This window comes from Fulmarus glacialis, unplaced genomic scaffold (genome assembly GCF_000690835.1).
Source record: "Fulmarus glacialis isolate BGI_N327 unplaced genomic scaffold, ASM69083v1 scaffold14236, whole genome shotgun sequence".
NCBI classification, from domain to species: Eukaryota; Metazoa; Chordata; class Aves; order Procellariiformes; family Procellariidae; genus Fulmarus; species Fulmarus glacialis.
This window is the reverse complement of record NW_009217584.1, coordinates 43,099-59,020: the sequence shown is the minus strand read 5'-3', so window position 1 is coordinate 59,020 and position 15,922 is coordinate 43,099. Positions and strand designations below refer to the sequence as shown.

At 43.6% G+C, this 15,922-nt stretch overlaps 1 protein-coding gene across 1 annotated transcript in view; it reads right to left on the bottom strand.

The window, feature by feature from the left end:
* Window positions 1-307: 307 nt before the first annotated feature.
* LOC104078192 (poly(rC)-binding protein 3-like) overlaps window positions 308-15,922 on the bottom strand; it is a 47,289-nt gene continuing 31,674 nt past the window's right edge. Inside the window, exons 8-12 of the mRNA XM_009579735.1 lie at window positions 12,984-13,025; window positions 12,405-12,480; window positions 10,529-10,581; window positions 2,007-2,176; window positions 308-766 (exon numbers count right to left, since the gene is read on the bottom strand). Coding sequence (XP_009578030.1) covers window positions 670-766; window positions 2,007-2,176; window positions 10,529-10,581; window positions 12,405-12,480; window positions 12,984-13,025 — 438 coding nt within the window. The 3' untranslated portion in view covers window positions 308-669. The remainder of the gene's footprint in view (window positions 767-2,006; window positions 2,177-10,528; window positions 10,582-12,404; window positions 12,481-12,983; window positions 13,026-15,922) is intronic.

Genomic DNA, 15,922 nt, shown 5'->3' with positions numbered 1-15,922 from the left:
CCTAGATCTGCCTCTCAAAAACCCGCCCACGCACCTAAACCCCAGCTAGAGCAGACCTCCCTCTTGCCTGGAAGTTTCTCGGGTCTTCCTCCAGTGCGACTGCGAACTAGCACTGCTGCTGCTGTGGCACCTAACTGGACAGGAATTTCTCTTGTGAAAGGAGAAATCTGGAACAATGCCACTTTTTAAAATGAAAAAGCCACCTTAATGTCCTATGTTACCTTAGAGCTTAATTTATTATACATTACTTTAAGAGTCTTCATTTACAAATGAAGTCACTTCATCTAAATACAGTTTCAACACATGGTACATAATAATATATGATGGTTTATTGTAGATGATGGTAACAAATAACTTCTATCTAGAAATTCAACAGGAAGAAAATATTTTGTCTCTGGTTTCACAGGTTATAGATAGAGTATCCGTGGTATATGACTGCTGAGAAGTTTTCTTCTTTGCAAAAGTATGTTAAAAGACCTCATATATATCCCATTCCATCAAAAGGATCGTTAAACAGTAATAAACCGAAGTGTGAGAGTTCACAGGCTTTTCTAAAGTAAGTCAAACAGAGGTTTGTTCACTAGAGTTTCTGTCTCTGGTGAGCAGCTCACTGCAACTCCATTAATAAGTGCATTATTTTATTTGCATGCTTTAGCTGTCTTGAAGATCTTAAATTGTTATCTTCTGAGATCCAGATGCATGCCATATGGTGTTTGTGCAACTAAAAATGAAGGGGTCTATTCTCGTCTCGATGTGTGGGGAATCCCTGAACACCAAGAGAAGAACATATCCTTAAGGGTTAAAGGAGGGAACACATTTTTATTTGATTACAGGGCTTACGGAAGTGACTTATATTTGCTACAAAGAATATAAATCAAAAGCTCTGTAGTTGTTTTAGGATTCTGGAAACGGCTTATCTTAGGCTTCACAACTCCATTCCCTAGGAAACTACTTTCAAACTGAATTATAAAAAGTAATATTTTTGCTTGCTGTAACACAGCGCTACACAAACATCCTTTTCCTCCATTAAGACATTTGCAGTGGTGCACTACAGAACGGGGCTGGAGAGGAGGTTGGACCGTAGGAGACTGTAGACCTGCTATGGCTACAGCTCCCCCCACCCCATAAATCACATACTTTCTACTACCTTAACAGCAAACATAATTAAACACAAAGCTTGATTTGTATCACAGTATTTGGGGGAGGGGGGGGAAGGGAGGAAAAAAAAAAAGCAATAAAATACATAGATACTCCCCCTCCCCACAATATATTGCCTCGGTCCGCCATCTACAAGTAGATCTATGAGACAGCACTGGATCCATTGCACTATCTTCTCAGGACAATTGCAAATAAAGGTGGTATCAATTTTAATATTTTTCTGAATAATCATATCAAAACTGATAGAGACTTAAGCTGTCGCGAAGGTTTAGCTAAACAGCCAGTGCCTTCATTAATTCTGGCACCTAGAAGTGGAGAAACAGCTAGTTGCACCCTGTCTCATTAGGGAATGCTTTTACAAATTTGTGATGCTGTCTCTGAAAAAATAAATCCCGTGCCCCTTTAGCAATCAAATGTCAGTTTAATATCAACTCTGAGTGGCAATTTCCAGTTAGTAAATTAAATCTGTTTTGCAATCTCTTTCACTATACTTGCCATTTAGGACAGTAAAATGGGTCTGTGAAAAGTATTTTCTTCTAAAGAATTTATGATTGTCATTTAATTTATCCACTTATATTTTAGGTAGATGCCAATGTGAGTATTCAGATTTTTCAGCTTTTGTTATTCAACATGTACCTGGAATTGCACCAGATTAAGCTGCTTTCCATATAAACCAACAGCAAACACAGGTTCTAATGATACAGGCTTTACAAATCATTAGGAATTGAATAATACTATGCAAAATGGACACTGCAAAGCAACTTTCTGGATCTAACCAGGACAGACATTCGCTGGAGAGCAGGCAGAGCAATCTCGCAGAAGCATTATCACTTACAAAGCAAACTTACCTTGCATTAATGAGGTACTGTGCTAAGCTGATGTTTGCAGGGGATCCTGTGATTGTAACTTGTCGTTCTGCGGAGCCTTCTGTGGCATTAGCAATCTTGATCTGCGCTCCTGACATCTGCCTGATTTCATTTATCTTACTGCCTTGTCTGCCAATAATGCAGCCTATTAACTGGAGCGGGACAAAGACTGAGATTAGTGCCACAGACACAAGCAAAAACCACTTAACTGCTATTTGTAGTGTTGATAAAAACATGGTTATGAAAGCCTCAATATCAAACCAAAAGATTTTTGCTGTGCTGTTTGGAAGGAATAACTAGCGCGGTCTATTGGCTCTATGGTCATACGTCTCTGAATCAACCTGCTACATGGTTATCAATCAACTCAATATCAGATTATTTAGCTGTCTTCCATGGCAGAAAATGACAGCGTGCCATGGTGCTGATGAATACAAAACACAACCCAGTCTGACTTGCCGGTGGCAGCAGCAAGCCAAGCGCAGCAGCTGGCAATCAGGCTGACCACCCAAAGCTGCTGCCGTGCGGCTCTGCACCCTTCCAGAGTGCTGCTAGTCCTAGCCCTCCCTGGGCACACGTGGTCCTCACTTGGCCAGGCACTGAGCTATTAAAGTCAGTGGGATTTACAGCTCTGTAACTGCAGGCAGAAGCAGGCATAGGAAGAGACTGAAACTTGTTTGTGTTCCTTTACAGAAACTTAGCAAAACTCATACATTGTGAATAAAACTGAGCTCGAGTTGTGTGTGCGTGTGTCTCCCTAGATCCCCTCAATTTTTTTGGTAAAATTGCATTGGTGTTATCTTCAGTGTTTTAAAGGTTGTTTAAATGTTCTTGGTGGAGTCACAAGCTCGTGGAAGCTGTGTGCAAGACCTCGAGAAAGTGTTTCGCAGCACACGTTACCGCTGCAGCTGCAACTGGGGTACGGGAGTGTGATAGCTGTGCCAGGGTGTTGCTCCTCCAACACAGGGAGCCCCCACGAGCAAGTGGGCACCAAGCCAGCAGCTGAGGCTGAGATGTTTTGGCTTCTGTAAGGGTGAGGAGGGGGACTTTTGTTTTATGTTAAGGAAGGATGGGTGCCGAGAAGCTCAGCAATGGCCAGAATGGGTAGAAAATGGAAACTTCACTCTACAGGTCTCAGCTGACACTGGGATGATGTTGTCAGTTTGGCAGAAGGACGTGCCAAGATGCAGAGACTGCTTTCCCCTCCCACCCTTCCTGCTGCTTCAGGCCCTGAGATGTTACCCTTTCTGGTACTGTAGTACTTGGAGTATCTTGCCAGAAACAGATTCACATTGTCCAGAAACAGATTCACATTGTCCAGACATTTTATCAAAAGAAGACCAACCCCCCCCCAACGTAATCCTTGCTTCATGCTCAGGGACAAGCAGGAAGCCAAAGCAAGTACCTGGGTAGCCGAAACAGAGACCAAGCGCAAGAGGAACACCCATGAGGGGGAAAAATGGGGTTTCAGGAAATGCACACAGGATTTCATGTCCTGTTCAAAGAGGAGGGCCTCTCTGTCCTTATCCGGAGGACCTGTCTTAGGATGTGACTGCACGTGCCAGTGCAGAGGACCTATGTGATCTTCACCGGGAAGCCTCTAGCCTGTCTTTGTGCGAACACGAATGTGCCTGTGCACGCTAGCTGTTAGGAGCACAGGGATCCCTAAGCATCCGCTTCCTACGCCTCAGCCTCACTGGCCTCCACGGTCCTCAGTCAGTGAAGGTGAAGCAGGAGAGAAGAGCACCCAGAGCACAGGTGGTAGCACCAGAGCCAGCCAGTGGTGGGGTTTGGTTTTTATTAGAGTATGCCATCAGTGTGAGGAAAGCAAAGGCAGTCCTACCAGAGCATCATTGTACAGGAAAGCTGGTGGCACTAGATCCACTCCTATCTGTTAAAACCTGGTGATGGACTTCCATAATTTTGTTCTTGTGAATCATTTGCATGCCATACTGTAGCTATAATTTACCCAAATCTGGTCAGACGTGTTCACTGCTGCAGAAGCAGAATGGAGCACAGAGCAGGGAAAACCTTGGGTCATCTTTACTTGACTGCTAGCCAGAGTGGTTCCCCCAGATATCGGAGTGGCTTGAAATGGCCAACAAGAGTGGAGGCTGTCAGTATTTCCTTCTGCCACAACAAGCATCTAATTGTTTTTGCGATGATGATCTTGAAGCGACCGGTCAAGAATCCGTCTGTTGCTACTGTGATCTTATGAAGCAGTGACCAGGATTTAGGCTCTGTGAAGCAGCTGTTATGGTGCCCCTCACGTCTTCAGATTCCTCTGATACTTCTCACCCGATGTGCAGATCTGAATATGCTTCTGGTTGCTTTAATAATTATGTCCTAAGTGTCAACAGGAAGATGTAGACCGCACATATTCCCTCAGTCTGTCCAAAGCAGAAGGGTGGAAATCTGATAAAACTACTTGGTGTAAAAAACATGCAAAAATATATTAAAATATATTATTTAGAAGAATTTCAAGCAGTCCCATTCACAGGCGTGGTTGTCATTGTGGCATTCAAAACAGAGGAACTGCGTGGGACCGCTGGTTCTTCAGGCACGTTGTGAGACATAGTCTTACATGTCTGGTTGACCAGCTCTGAGAAGGCACTTGCCGGGTCACTCAGGAGGCTGCCACTTGTATGTGCTGGGGGTCCTCCAACGAGGCTTGCAACCCAGGTGGGTCAGTACAAAGAATTTGCAGTCTCCTAGCTGACTTTAAGTTAAGATTCAGTCCAGATCGGTCAAGGATATCGGTGATGCAAGCATTTGGAAGAGAGGTTCAGTAACCTTCGGTCTGAAGCTCTCCAAAGTCATCCTTTGTTGCTGTGACAATGGGCTGCTTGAACATGCTCTGCAAGTCGTGACACAACCTGCAGCTCACGCAGAATGCACTTCTCCATTTGCCACGCAGGAAGGACAATAGTGCTGGAGTGCTTGGGCTCTCTCTGGGGTGCCTTTCCCATTATGTATTACTTACGCTGAAATTTGTGCAGTATCTGAATATTCAAGAGCTGATGGGTTCTGGAAGAAGTTCAAGGGACTGGTGTTCATCTAGAAAGCTTTGATCAATCAGGCCATGCACGTTTGGTTTTACATAAAAACACCTGCCCAGCCTTGCTTTGAGATGAAGCCATGTCAAATTGCATCCAAACACGTATCTCTTTTCAAAACTGACTTTCTAATTCTGTCAGCTGCCCCCCTGTCATTCTGTAGCTGGCCATTTCACATGATTTGGCAGGCTGTGTGTAATTCAGTCCCTCAGCACAAAAGCAAGCTTCCCCAGACTTTGAAAGTTGCTACCTAGCATGCAATGCTGCGTGTTTCACAAACATGGGTTTGCTGCTTTTCCAAGCTCAGTGGACAGAGTTAGGGAATGTGGAGGACAGTAAACATATAGCTATTTTCAAGGACTTTAGGTGCTGCATTATTTTTGATGCTCACCTGCTTGCTCAACATACAGTGAGCCTTACTCTCACTTACGGAATAAATCAGGAGGAAATTCTCCAGAAAATAAGTGATAAAGCTGGCCCATGTGAGAGAGGAGCAAACCTGCTATAGACTATACCAAGCCTACTATGCGCTATAGTATAATACATATACCATAAATATATAGATATATAATATATATAATATACACATAGGTACATACACACACACACATAATATGTGTATGTATATGAATACATATTTTAACTCTCTCAAGACTTGAGCGGAACAGCTCAAATCAGATGTGCACCTAGCCCAGCTGCCTGTCTCTGACTGTGGCAGCAGTACACACTTACCAAAAAAAGGGATAAAAACAGTGTGAGGTATAAAACAAAGTTTCCACTGGTATCCCAAATTCCCACCTAAGGCTTACAGACTGCCTGAGCAGCAGCTGGTATCTCTGCCATTATGCTCAATAGTCCGTGTGTCTGACAATTTCTTTTTGAACCTGTTTCTTCCTCTGCTGCCCAAGAAGGGCCATAGCAGTGACCTGCAGAGCTTGCTCGTGTGTTGCCTTTAAGTGTCACCATTTGTCCGTACATCTCAAAATTTCAGCTGACGTCCCCACCTTCTTGGACTGTGAGCACCAGGGGAAAACTCTTTCCTTTTCACTTTCTCTACACCGCTTCCGATCTGTTTTCCCCTACCTCAATGCACCTAATTTCTCCTCATGTCAAAAAACCCCCAAACAAACCAACCCTAAAACATGGATTCTGCTTTTTGCCTTGTTCTAGTTTTACTCTGTCCTTCACTAAAGTTCTGCTGGTACCAATGTAAACAGGGCTGAATCAGGAGTCTGGACTCCTAAAGAGTGGGACTGGAAGGCCTATGGTGGTTCCTCCTGCCCCAAGCTCTTGATGCTGATAGTTTCTCCCAATACGCTATGCCATCTGTGGTTCAGGTCCCTCTCTTCCATTTATTTTCTTCCCCATAATGCTAAATATATTTTTTTTTCCCCATAATGCTAAAGTCACTGGCAGAGCCTAATAACAACAGCTTTCTGCTAGGTGTTTCCTACAGGTTCGTTCCTCTATGTCCACCGCACTGCATTACTTCTGCGCAGCACTGGGAGCAATCAGACTTTTAGTTTTTGGTTTATTATCCAAGTCCAATGCTGCAGAGTATTGCTCGTCACAGGAAGTGGCACGGAGCTCACTTTCTTTTTAAATACCAGTAAAAAAATCAGATTTCTTTCTTATTATGAATGTAGTGCTGGTAAAAAGGGCCAAGGAAGTAACCTCTGCAACTTGATATCTGCTGTCCGGAGCAGAGGGGTTGACCATACGTGTCCACAGGTACACGTGGTTCCCCTTGGTTCCCTGCTGCCAACCCAGAGCAAGTCCATTGGCTTTGGCAAAGCCTCTATATTAGCTGAGCACGCAGGTGCTCATCATGAAGGAGACTCTTCAATCGCTTTTCATAAAGTTACAGGCTTTAGAGCTTTGGGTTGGGTTTTATTTTTATTTAGAAATGCTGGGGCAGAGCACTCTATAGGGAGAAATAATCTCCTGAGGTATGATTACAGTTCTTTACGGATTTACCGCAGGGCCTGGAAAGAGATGCTTAAATACTCTGTGCCTCTTAAAAAACACTAACAACAACAACAACAACAACAACAACCACCTTCACGTTCCTTGCCAGGATAATGCAACATCTGGACTATAATGATTTCACAGGCTTTGCAAGAAGGCATGTAGAAAACTGAGAAAACATGTTCAGAAATGAGCTTTTAGAAATGAGCCTTCTTATTATTTGCTTTGTAACCAAATCACTCTGCAGATTTGTGTGCATTTCAATTTATGGAGGGCCCAACACCAGTTCCCGTCCTGTTCCCTGAAGTGAGCAGTAGGTGGTTCTGGGGGGAATTACTTTTAATCCTAAATAGTGCCTTGTACCCACAAATGGTCTCACTTTGCTTCTGATGGATATTAAGTCTGCATAATTTTTAATGAGACTGATTTTTTTTTTATTATTATTGGTTTGTTCATTTACTCTCAATGGGCATTTTGGGGGATTGGATCATAAAATCTTCAGACATCTGTTATCTGTGCCCAATTGGCTACACCCAGGGTTACCATCCCTTCTGTTCCCTTAAGGACGTGCCACTGTTAACACCGCTTTATTCTGGGATTTATATGAAACACACATATTGTGTAACTTAGGCAGCAGGGGAAGGCCAGACAAGATCCCAGCAAGGAAAGAAAGGCAACCAAATGCCCCTATGAGAGGTTTTGATGAGGAAAAGGAGATACTAGATAAAGATCAATGTCCTCGAGAAATGTCCTCTCTGTTCTCTTTTTGGAGATACCCAGAAGTTATGAGAAAACCTAGAAAGGCAAAATCTTCTGAATTCATTATTTGGAGAGGAACCCTCGGCTTTTAGCATGTGGACAATTTCTGCAAAATGCATTTCTTTGTTCTGTGGTTTCTCTTTGTTATTAAGCAACAGGTTAGTTGCAATTATCAGCATACTGTATGAAGAAAGCAGCATGATGTTGTTACAGGAATTATTAATAACAGGAAAAAAAATTTTTATCACTGCCTTAATGCCAGAGCGAGTGAGGAAAATTTATTTTAATATGAAGCTATGCAAATTGTAGACTAGGCTGAAGCCTGAGCTTATTCTCTGATTTTGCTCCATCAGATTCTTATGGAGACTTTGGCTTTATGTGCTTATCATTACCTTGGTTTTAAAAAATAAATGTAGCACATGTAGATATACAATGACTTCTCTGGTAGCTGCAGAGCATGTAGATATTTGCAAGTCTCATGTTCTTTCATATGTGCTGGAGTTTGCACGTGTAAGCACATATGATAAGAAAGCCAGGGGACTCGTGCAGCACAGGGGATGCCTGGAGTCGGGGCAGGCAGGGGACTGGCCACGTGCAGCGTCGGGGCTGCACCACAGCCCCGTGCCAGGGCCTGCAGCTTCCTTCACCTTCAACCAGATAAATAATCGCCGTGCCACACCAACTGCCTGTCTATCAAGATGGGACTAGGAGATGCTTATCGGGAAAGGGAAGTCAAATTACCCATGCAGGCTCTGCTGCACAACTGCTGTTGCCTCTCCCAGCCTGATCTCCCTCCGTGCACAGCATCTGACTGACAGGGCACATACGAAACACGGGTGCTGGCGCCTCCTCACCCGGCTCCCTCTCTGCCCCGTGTCCCTCTGTCTCCCGCGTCCCCTCGTTTTTAGCACTGGGATGCCCACAGAGCAGCCTTGCTGCAGCGGTGATGGGGTTGCGGGATACCAGTATGCAAGGTTATGCCGGGACGGTACCCTCTTGCTACTGCAGCCTGAGGACAACCTGGCAGGGCACTGCTGACAGCCTGTGGCACAGGCAGAGCAAACGCCTTGGGGACACGCACGGAGAAACTGTTTTTCCCCCTGCAAAATTCCCAAGCAGCCCTTGATGCCCGACGGTACATGAGAGCCCTTCCTCCCCTCTGCACCGGCACCGCAGCACCGGGCGCGCGCGCACACACACACGTGCGCACACATGAATGTGGGCAGCACTAACGCCTTTTGGTCCTTTAATGCACACCTTGACACCGTACGAACATCAGAACTCCCTTTCACCACCTGTAGAGCCCCTGCAGGCTGTTTCTAAGCCTAACCCCAATTTGGCCTTGGTTTTGCTCCTTTAGCAAGAACAGCAAGACACGCACTGCGCAGCCAGAAAAATCTTCCATTAGAAACAACGCACGGATGTGTGTTTGTTTTTCAGAGGATAGTGCTGAGCCGGGGCATTTCATACCTCCCGGATGAGAAACTGACGGGTTTTTTTAATTTTCTACTGCACTACAGGACACAAGGCCAACTTTCTCCCTCTCTTTCTCTGCTACGAACCCTGAAAGAATTGAAGTCAGAAGAGTGACCTTGGATTTATACCACTGATGGCAAGAGCAACATCTGCCTGAAGGTGAGATTAAAAAACTTGTGCTGTAAGGATAAATAGGGTGCTCCCATAAAATTCTCAACATAGAAGAAATTGGGTTGTAAAGCAGGTACTGATAAATCGTCAGGGCATCTTTTAAGTAACAGAAAGCTTATGAAATCACAGAACTCACACCTTCACTTCTTTGTTATTCTGTATTTTTTTCTTACTGTAAATCATTGCCACTGAGTTTAATAGGGCTTACACAATATTATAAGTATCTCTTAAGTAATATAATTGCTATTTGTGATCCCACTCATGCTTGAAAGCTTTTTTTACTGGAGGGGAAATCTTCCATTTTCCAAGTGACTCATTTGTAATGAAAACTGAGAAAGAAGACCCCTGTTTGCAATGAAAGTAAATAAAACGGGGAGGCATTTTTATATGACATGCAGCGTATCAGTTGGGCATTTTGAGTAATTCTTTTAAGATTCAGCACCATACTGCTCATGAAGACTGGGTCTGTCGATCACAGCCAGTCCAGAGTTGTTGGAGCAGGCATGTTTTTAGCCCTTTTAGCCCTTGTTTTTCAAATAAACACTTATATTTCACCTTTACGTAACTGAAGTAGCTTTTTTGTTCAGGAAAAACACCGTCTCAGATAAGTGCAGGTGCAGCGGAGACTGGCACGGCACAAGCTCTCCACCCCCTGGCACGGAGGACTCCAGCCCAACACACAGCACACGGGGCTGCACGTTTTTCCACCCCCTTTAGCCTTTCTGCTGAGACCACCCGTGCTAGTGCCACCTGAGAGATGAATTTTGATAACTCATCTAAGACCACTGTAGGCAGCAGGCACCCAGGCTTTAACGAAGCCGGTGAAGCATCGAGGTGCTGGCACCGTCGTGCAACTAAACCAGCACTGCTGGAGACCTGACACGAGAGGGGACAGTCACTTCTGCTGCTTCTGTCCAGCATTTCACTAACCCCTAGTACCCCCTCCCCAACAGACTAAATGCCGTACAGTTTATCCTGGCGACTAGCATTTACAAATCAGCCAAAGATGAGAGGTTTCCCCTCCGGCGGCAGAGGAGCGAGAGAAGAGAAAGTGATACTGACTATTGGTCCACTTACATCATTGGGAATAGTAAGTTCATGGGAACTGGTTGGAGTAGTGGCATCCAGTCCTATTCAGGGGACAGAGGGAAAATGTTACACCAGTTGTTTGCAAGAAGGGCAAGACACAACAAATGATATTTTAAAGAAGGAAACATACAGAAAGAAGGGGGGGGGGGCGGGGGGGAAGAGAGAGGAGCAAAGAAAAATAGAGAACTGCTAGCAAAACAGAAAAGAAAGCAAGAGATGCAGAACTCAGAGGGCTGGACTAATTTTAAATGAGTCTTATTTTAATTAACCTTTAACCCACCAAAGCAACAAATGTCACATGAGATTCCACAGGGTCATAAAAAGCTTCTAGAAAATGAAGGGTTTCCCCTAAAAATAGTCTCTGAAGTTTGTTCTAAACACATCAATTGAGAAATTAATGGATGGCTGAAATTTGACCTGTCTACCGGGAGTTCTAGAATATGGAAAATTAAAGTGGAAGTCGAACGAACAACTAGCAGAACAAAATACATAGATATGAAAAAGAAAAATTAATGAATTAAAATAAGGATGAGGAAATTAACCTAGGAAAATTTGGAAATTATGTGTGGGATTAGTCGCTGAAGAAATGTTGGGAAGGGTAATTTTTGAAGGGAAATGTACAAGATACTCTAAGCCGCATACATTTGTTTGTAAATTGGGTGGACAAAAGGAAAATGCTCAGGAAAAGTGGACTTACTGCTCTAACACACAGTAACATTACAGAAACATACATCTCACAAATACAACCAGGAAAAGATTAAGGAGCAGCATGTTAATGACAAGAATAAGGAAAATATAAAGCTAGGAAAGGCAATTTAGTATTACTTGTAGATATTTTATCAGATACATCATGAAGAAACAAAAATGTATTTTGGATGTCATGTCTCTTTCTCTCCTTTTCTCTTTTTTTGGTGTTTATTATTATTGTTATCTGTAAAGACAAGCCAAAAATACTCATTTCTAACTAGAAAAGATGGAAAAGAAATACTCTTACAAAAAAGTGACTCACCTACATTTTACTTATGTTTACATTCAATTAAGAGTTGCATATGCTTATTTTACATTGAATATAAAACAATCAAGTTGCTCACAGAATTTGATGTATGTGATAAAATGTTATTTGCCATACAAAGCATGTACCAGTACATATGTACTTCTGTTTTGTAAAGTTTTTAGATGCCAAGCATGTATGTAGTGAAGTACAGTAAAAATGATTTTTTGCAGGGTTAACTGACTTCTCACTCTTGAATCAAGAATTCAGCTTCAGCTTTAATAAGTATGGACCAAATTTGCAGTCCTTAATTATCTAAATTTCCATTGCATTTTGTAGCTATATCTGCATACCTAGTAGGAAGAGAGGCACTTGTTCCAGCAGTGATGTTTACAGATGCTCTTAAGACATTTGGCTCTACAATGGATTCGAGTTTCAGCGTGCCGTAATTTCTTTCATCAGTATTTCTGTACCACGATTACATACTGCTTTCCTGTGTTTGCTTCTTTCTGAACCATGTTACCAAAGTGGAAATTTGACGAGATGCACGCCCAAGTACTTCACTCGGGACCAGCTGGTACATACCGTATGGTCCATAACAACTTTACAAGGACTGAACAAAAGAAACTCAGGGCTTTTAGCCGATGGCACAAATGAAGCGGTTTTGATTAAATAAATGTAACAAACAAAGCGCGTTTTAGTAATGATGAAAGGAACTGTAACAGAGGCACAGGGAGGGGACAACAGAGATTACTGTGTAAAAACAAAAGGATAGCTGGTCATTGACCACATTTATTATTAAAATGATGTAATGACCACGGGAAACAAAGCTGTTAAGAAGAAGGACATCCCCAGGGAGTCATGGGTACGTACCAGGGAAACCAGGGGTGGTCTGCCCAAGGGGAGTAAAGGGGGGATGCTGCATAGCCAACTGGTGAAGCTTGGTCAACTGCAGGGCAGGATGGGAAATTAGAACTAACCAATCAAATGGAATTATTTCAGAGCAGAGAAACCATCTTACATGTTCTAAAACTGGATTAATTAAAATTATATTGAAAAAAAAAAAGGTTTAATCATTCATTCTAATCTACTGTAGAGAAAAAAAAACCAACCCAAACTGGTTATAAATGACGTCTCTACTGTTATTACATGTAATGGCTATTGTTAATATTAACTAATTACTGTAGAATTACATATTAAAAGAACTCAAATATATCACATGCAAAGAAAGACCAAGAAAACTGTCATTTGTTCCTGGGCCATTGTACTTTCTAGCAATTATTAGAAAAGGTAAGAGATGCAGTTGAGCTAACACGTGGCTCTACAGTGTGTTGTTCAGGAAAGGTGTCCTTCGGCTGTGTCTTTATTGCTAACTGCAGAAAGCAAATGTTGCCCAGAACAAATAAGAGGGTGAGGAAGAAAAAGGGAGTAATTTACATGCGCAGGACTCACGTCTGGATGAGGGATGGCATACTGCCCCTGAATCGTGAATGCCTGAAAACAACAAGCACAGTTAAGACACAGGTCAGTCAGGTGGGACAAGCAGCGTTCCTGTTTTCATCAGAAAAGCTCCTCCTAGCTCCCCAGGCGAATGCCACCCGCATCGCTTTCAATGCTGAGTGAAGCTTAATGGTCTTGTGCTGCTTGATAACGCTTGGCATGGGACAGGAAGATCTTAGCTGGGCTGCCCGCATGCCCCTTGCAAGCAGGGGATGCCAACTGCCACTGCCTGAGCTCTGGTGATCCCGCTCCTCAGGACCCCTCTTCAGCCCAGCTCCATCTGCTGGGAGCAGAGCTGGGGACACGATGGGGGCTGAGGAGCATGGGGGTTGGCCTCTTCCCCATCCACCACTGATGCACATGGGGAGATGCTGATGTTGGGGCAGCAAGGATAGGGCAGACCCGCCCGGGGGATGCCCTGCCCTGATACCCAACTCCTGACTGCCATGTGCAGCTCTGAGCCACCTCTCCTGCCTACCGACAGCCACAGATGCTAAATGCCAGCAAATGTGTGTCCTGGTGCACCCCATGGGACTCATGCCCCAGGCTGCCATGCCAGCGGGTATGTGAGCACGCATGCTGGATGGCAGCCTGTCCTGCAGTGCCTGGGCATAGGGCCAGCATGCCAGTTTGGAGATAGGAGCATGATGGAGACCCCCAGCGAGGTGGTCTTATCTTCCACAAGAAGCCAAATATCCCCCCTCCAAACCCAGCCTCTCTGCACAAGAGCAGTGCAAGGGGTATAGTTTCTGGCATCACTCCTGGCAGCACTGGAGTGAGGTGGGGGAGGCAAAAAAAGCATGTGGGCGAGGAGGGATACAGTGGCATGTCTGGCACTAGTTAGCACAGCCCTTTGTCTCTCCTGCTGGCTCTGTTCAACTCTCTGTAATGGCCTACAAAGAAAAAACTATAGAGAGTTTATAATTTTCTATTATATCCTGTAGGGCTTTTCTGAATGCAATGGCATGTCAGAAAAATTTTAATGTGCTTGTGCTTAGATAGGCAGGAAAGCAGAAAGACAAATTATAATGTATAAATATTTGTAGTGGGAGAATTATAAACAGGAACAGAGCTGATTAGCTTAGTCTGCAAAATGCTTATTTGACAAAAGGCCTCTTAGAAAGTAATGAATCCTCTGCAAATGATAAAACAATTCATTTAATGGAGTTCGGATATTAAAACCTTTAATGCCCCAATGGCTTAATGCACATTTCTGCAGCAGAATTTCCCTTCTTGAGAAGAAACATTTCATTTAGTTTTTAAATTAGTTATAAAGCAAGAATGCAATCTGGCAAACCTTATGCACATGAGCAGTTTTCAGGCAAAAGTGCGCGTGACTGGGCTCAACGGGATGCTCATGGGCATACATACTCATGTGCATCTACAGGGGATGGCCATTACAGACAGTTTATAAATGACAAGAAAAGGTTCCAGTTCTCCAAAACGGGGGATCACTGCTGTCAGTGGCTCTGAAGCAAGCACATATTCAGGCAAGCAAAGCATGTGTTTAGGTGTTTTACCAAATGAGGACAACCTTAAGGAGATGTTACGCTGCTTTGCTGAGTGGGAGCTCTGTGCGTAGCCAAGCACAGGAGCAGCCTCAGGGAGGTTATGGCTGGAAATGGCACTGGGTGGGGGGTTAGGTCCATGAGCAAACAGTGGGTTTGGAAACCACGCTTTGGTCTCTGAGCCTCTGTGATGGATCACAAGTGCCCTTTCTGATCTTGGCTTTATTTCAAACCCAGCTGAGAGAACATCTTTTACACGGGTGCTTCCCAAGCAGCGGTCTGCAAACCAGCAACAAACCACCACAAAAAAATCACCAGCGAACGTCATAGAAGTGACCCCTTTCCTCGTCACTCTGCTCCCTCATACTTCCACAGATGAGGAAGCAAACAAACTGGAGAAATAACAAAAATAATGAACATTCAGAGCTCAGACTAGCTTTTATTTGGTTGTCAACGAAAACCATCAAAGATCGTCCAAACCATGGACAAGATGGGTCTTGAATTTTCTTTCCCAGTAAAAAAAAAAACCCTCTTCATTTCTTAGGCTCCCAAAAGGTCATTTGATGAATTTAGGTTGAGAAAAACGGTCTTTGACTGCTTTATCCCTTGGCAGAGGAACCGTGCCCTTCTGTGATTGAGGCATACTAAGTACCAGCCTGGTAGAGGCTGTACTTAGACATCTGTACTGTAACGTTTCACTAAGGACATGAGCTACGGGTCTGCTTCCATCAAGTCAAGGGCAACTTTTCTACTGACGCACTGACATTAGTAACAGCAGGAAGGACCTCGTCTACAAGCCTTCCTCAATTTAAACCATAAAACTGCTATGAGACATAAAGCAAAGCTGTACCCTGTGAGTACCCATCTAAAGAGCAATGTGGCACAGGAGGTAGAAATTTCCAATTTGTTTCCATCAGGCAGGAGTGCTGGATGTATTTTTTTTTTAACCACTGCATATGCTAAATATTGGTAAGGGGTGGGGCAGAGCAGGGCAGGACAGTGTTCAGCTTCCTTTTAGTTCTGTCATGCAATACAGTATCGAAGAAGCACAAGAGAATTAAAAGCAATGCTTAAAGCAGAAGAACCCCAACTTGTTAAGGAAAACTAGAAATTTGATTTTGCTAGCGTTGTTTGATATGCAAACATTAAACAAACTAAAACCTTTCAAGATAGCCATGATGTAATTTAGAATGGAAAAATAACTTCTGATAGCGTAGCCAAAATGTTGGATGAAATTAACACTGCTGATAAAATTTTATTTTCAGTATCAATTTCCACTTACGAAACCTGCTTAAAATGTCTTTCCATACTGATGCCCAAACACACCTTATGCATTTTCTTAAAAAGTCTGCTTAGTCAGAGCACACAGAAGTTCAAGGCACA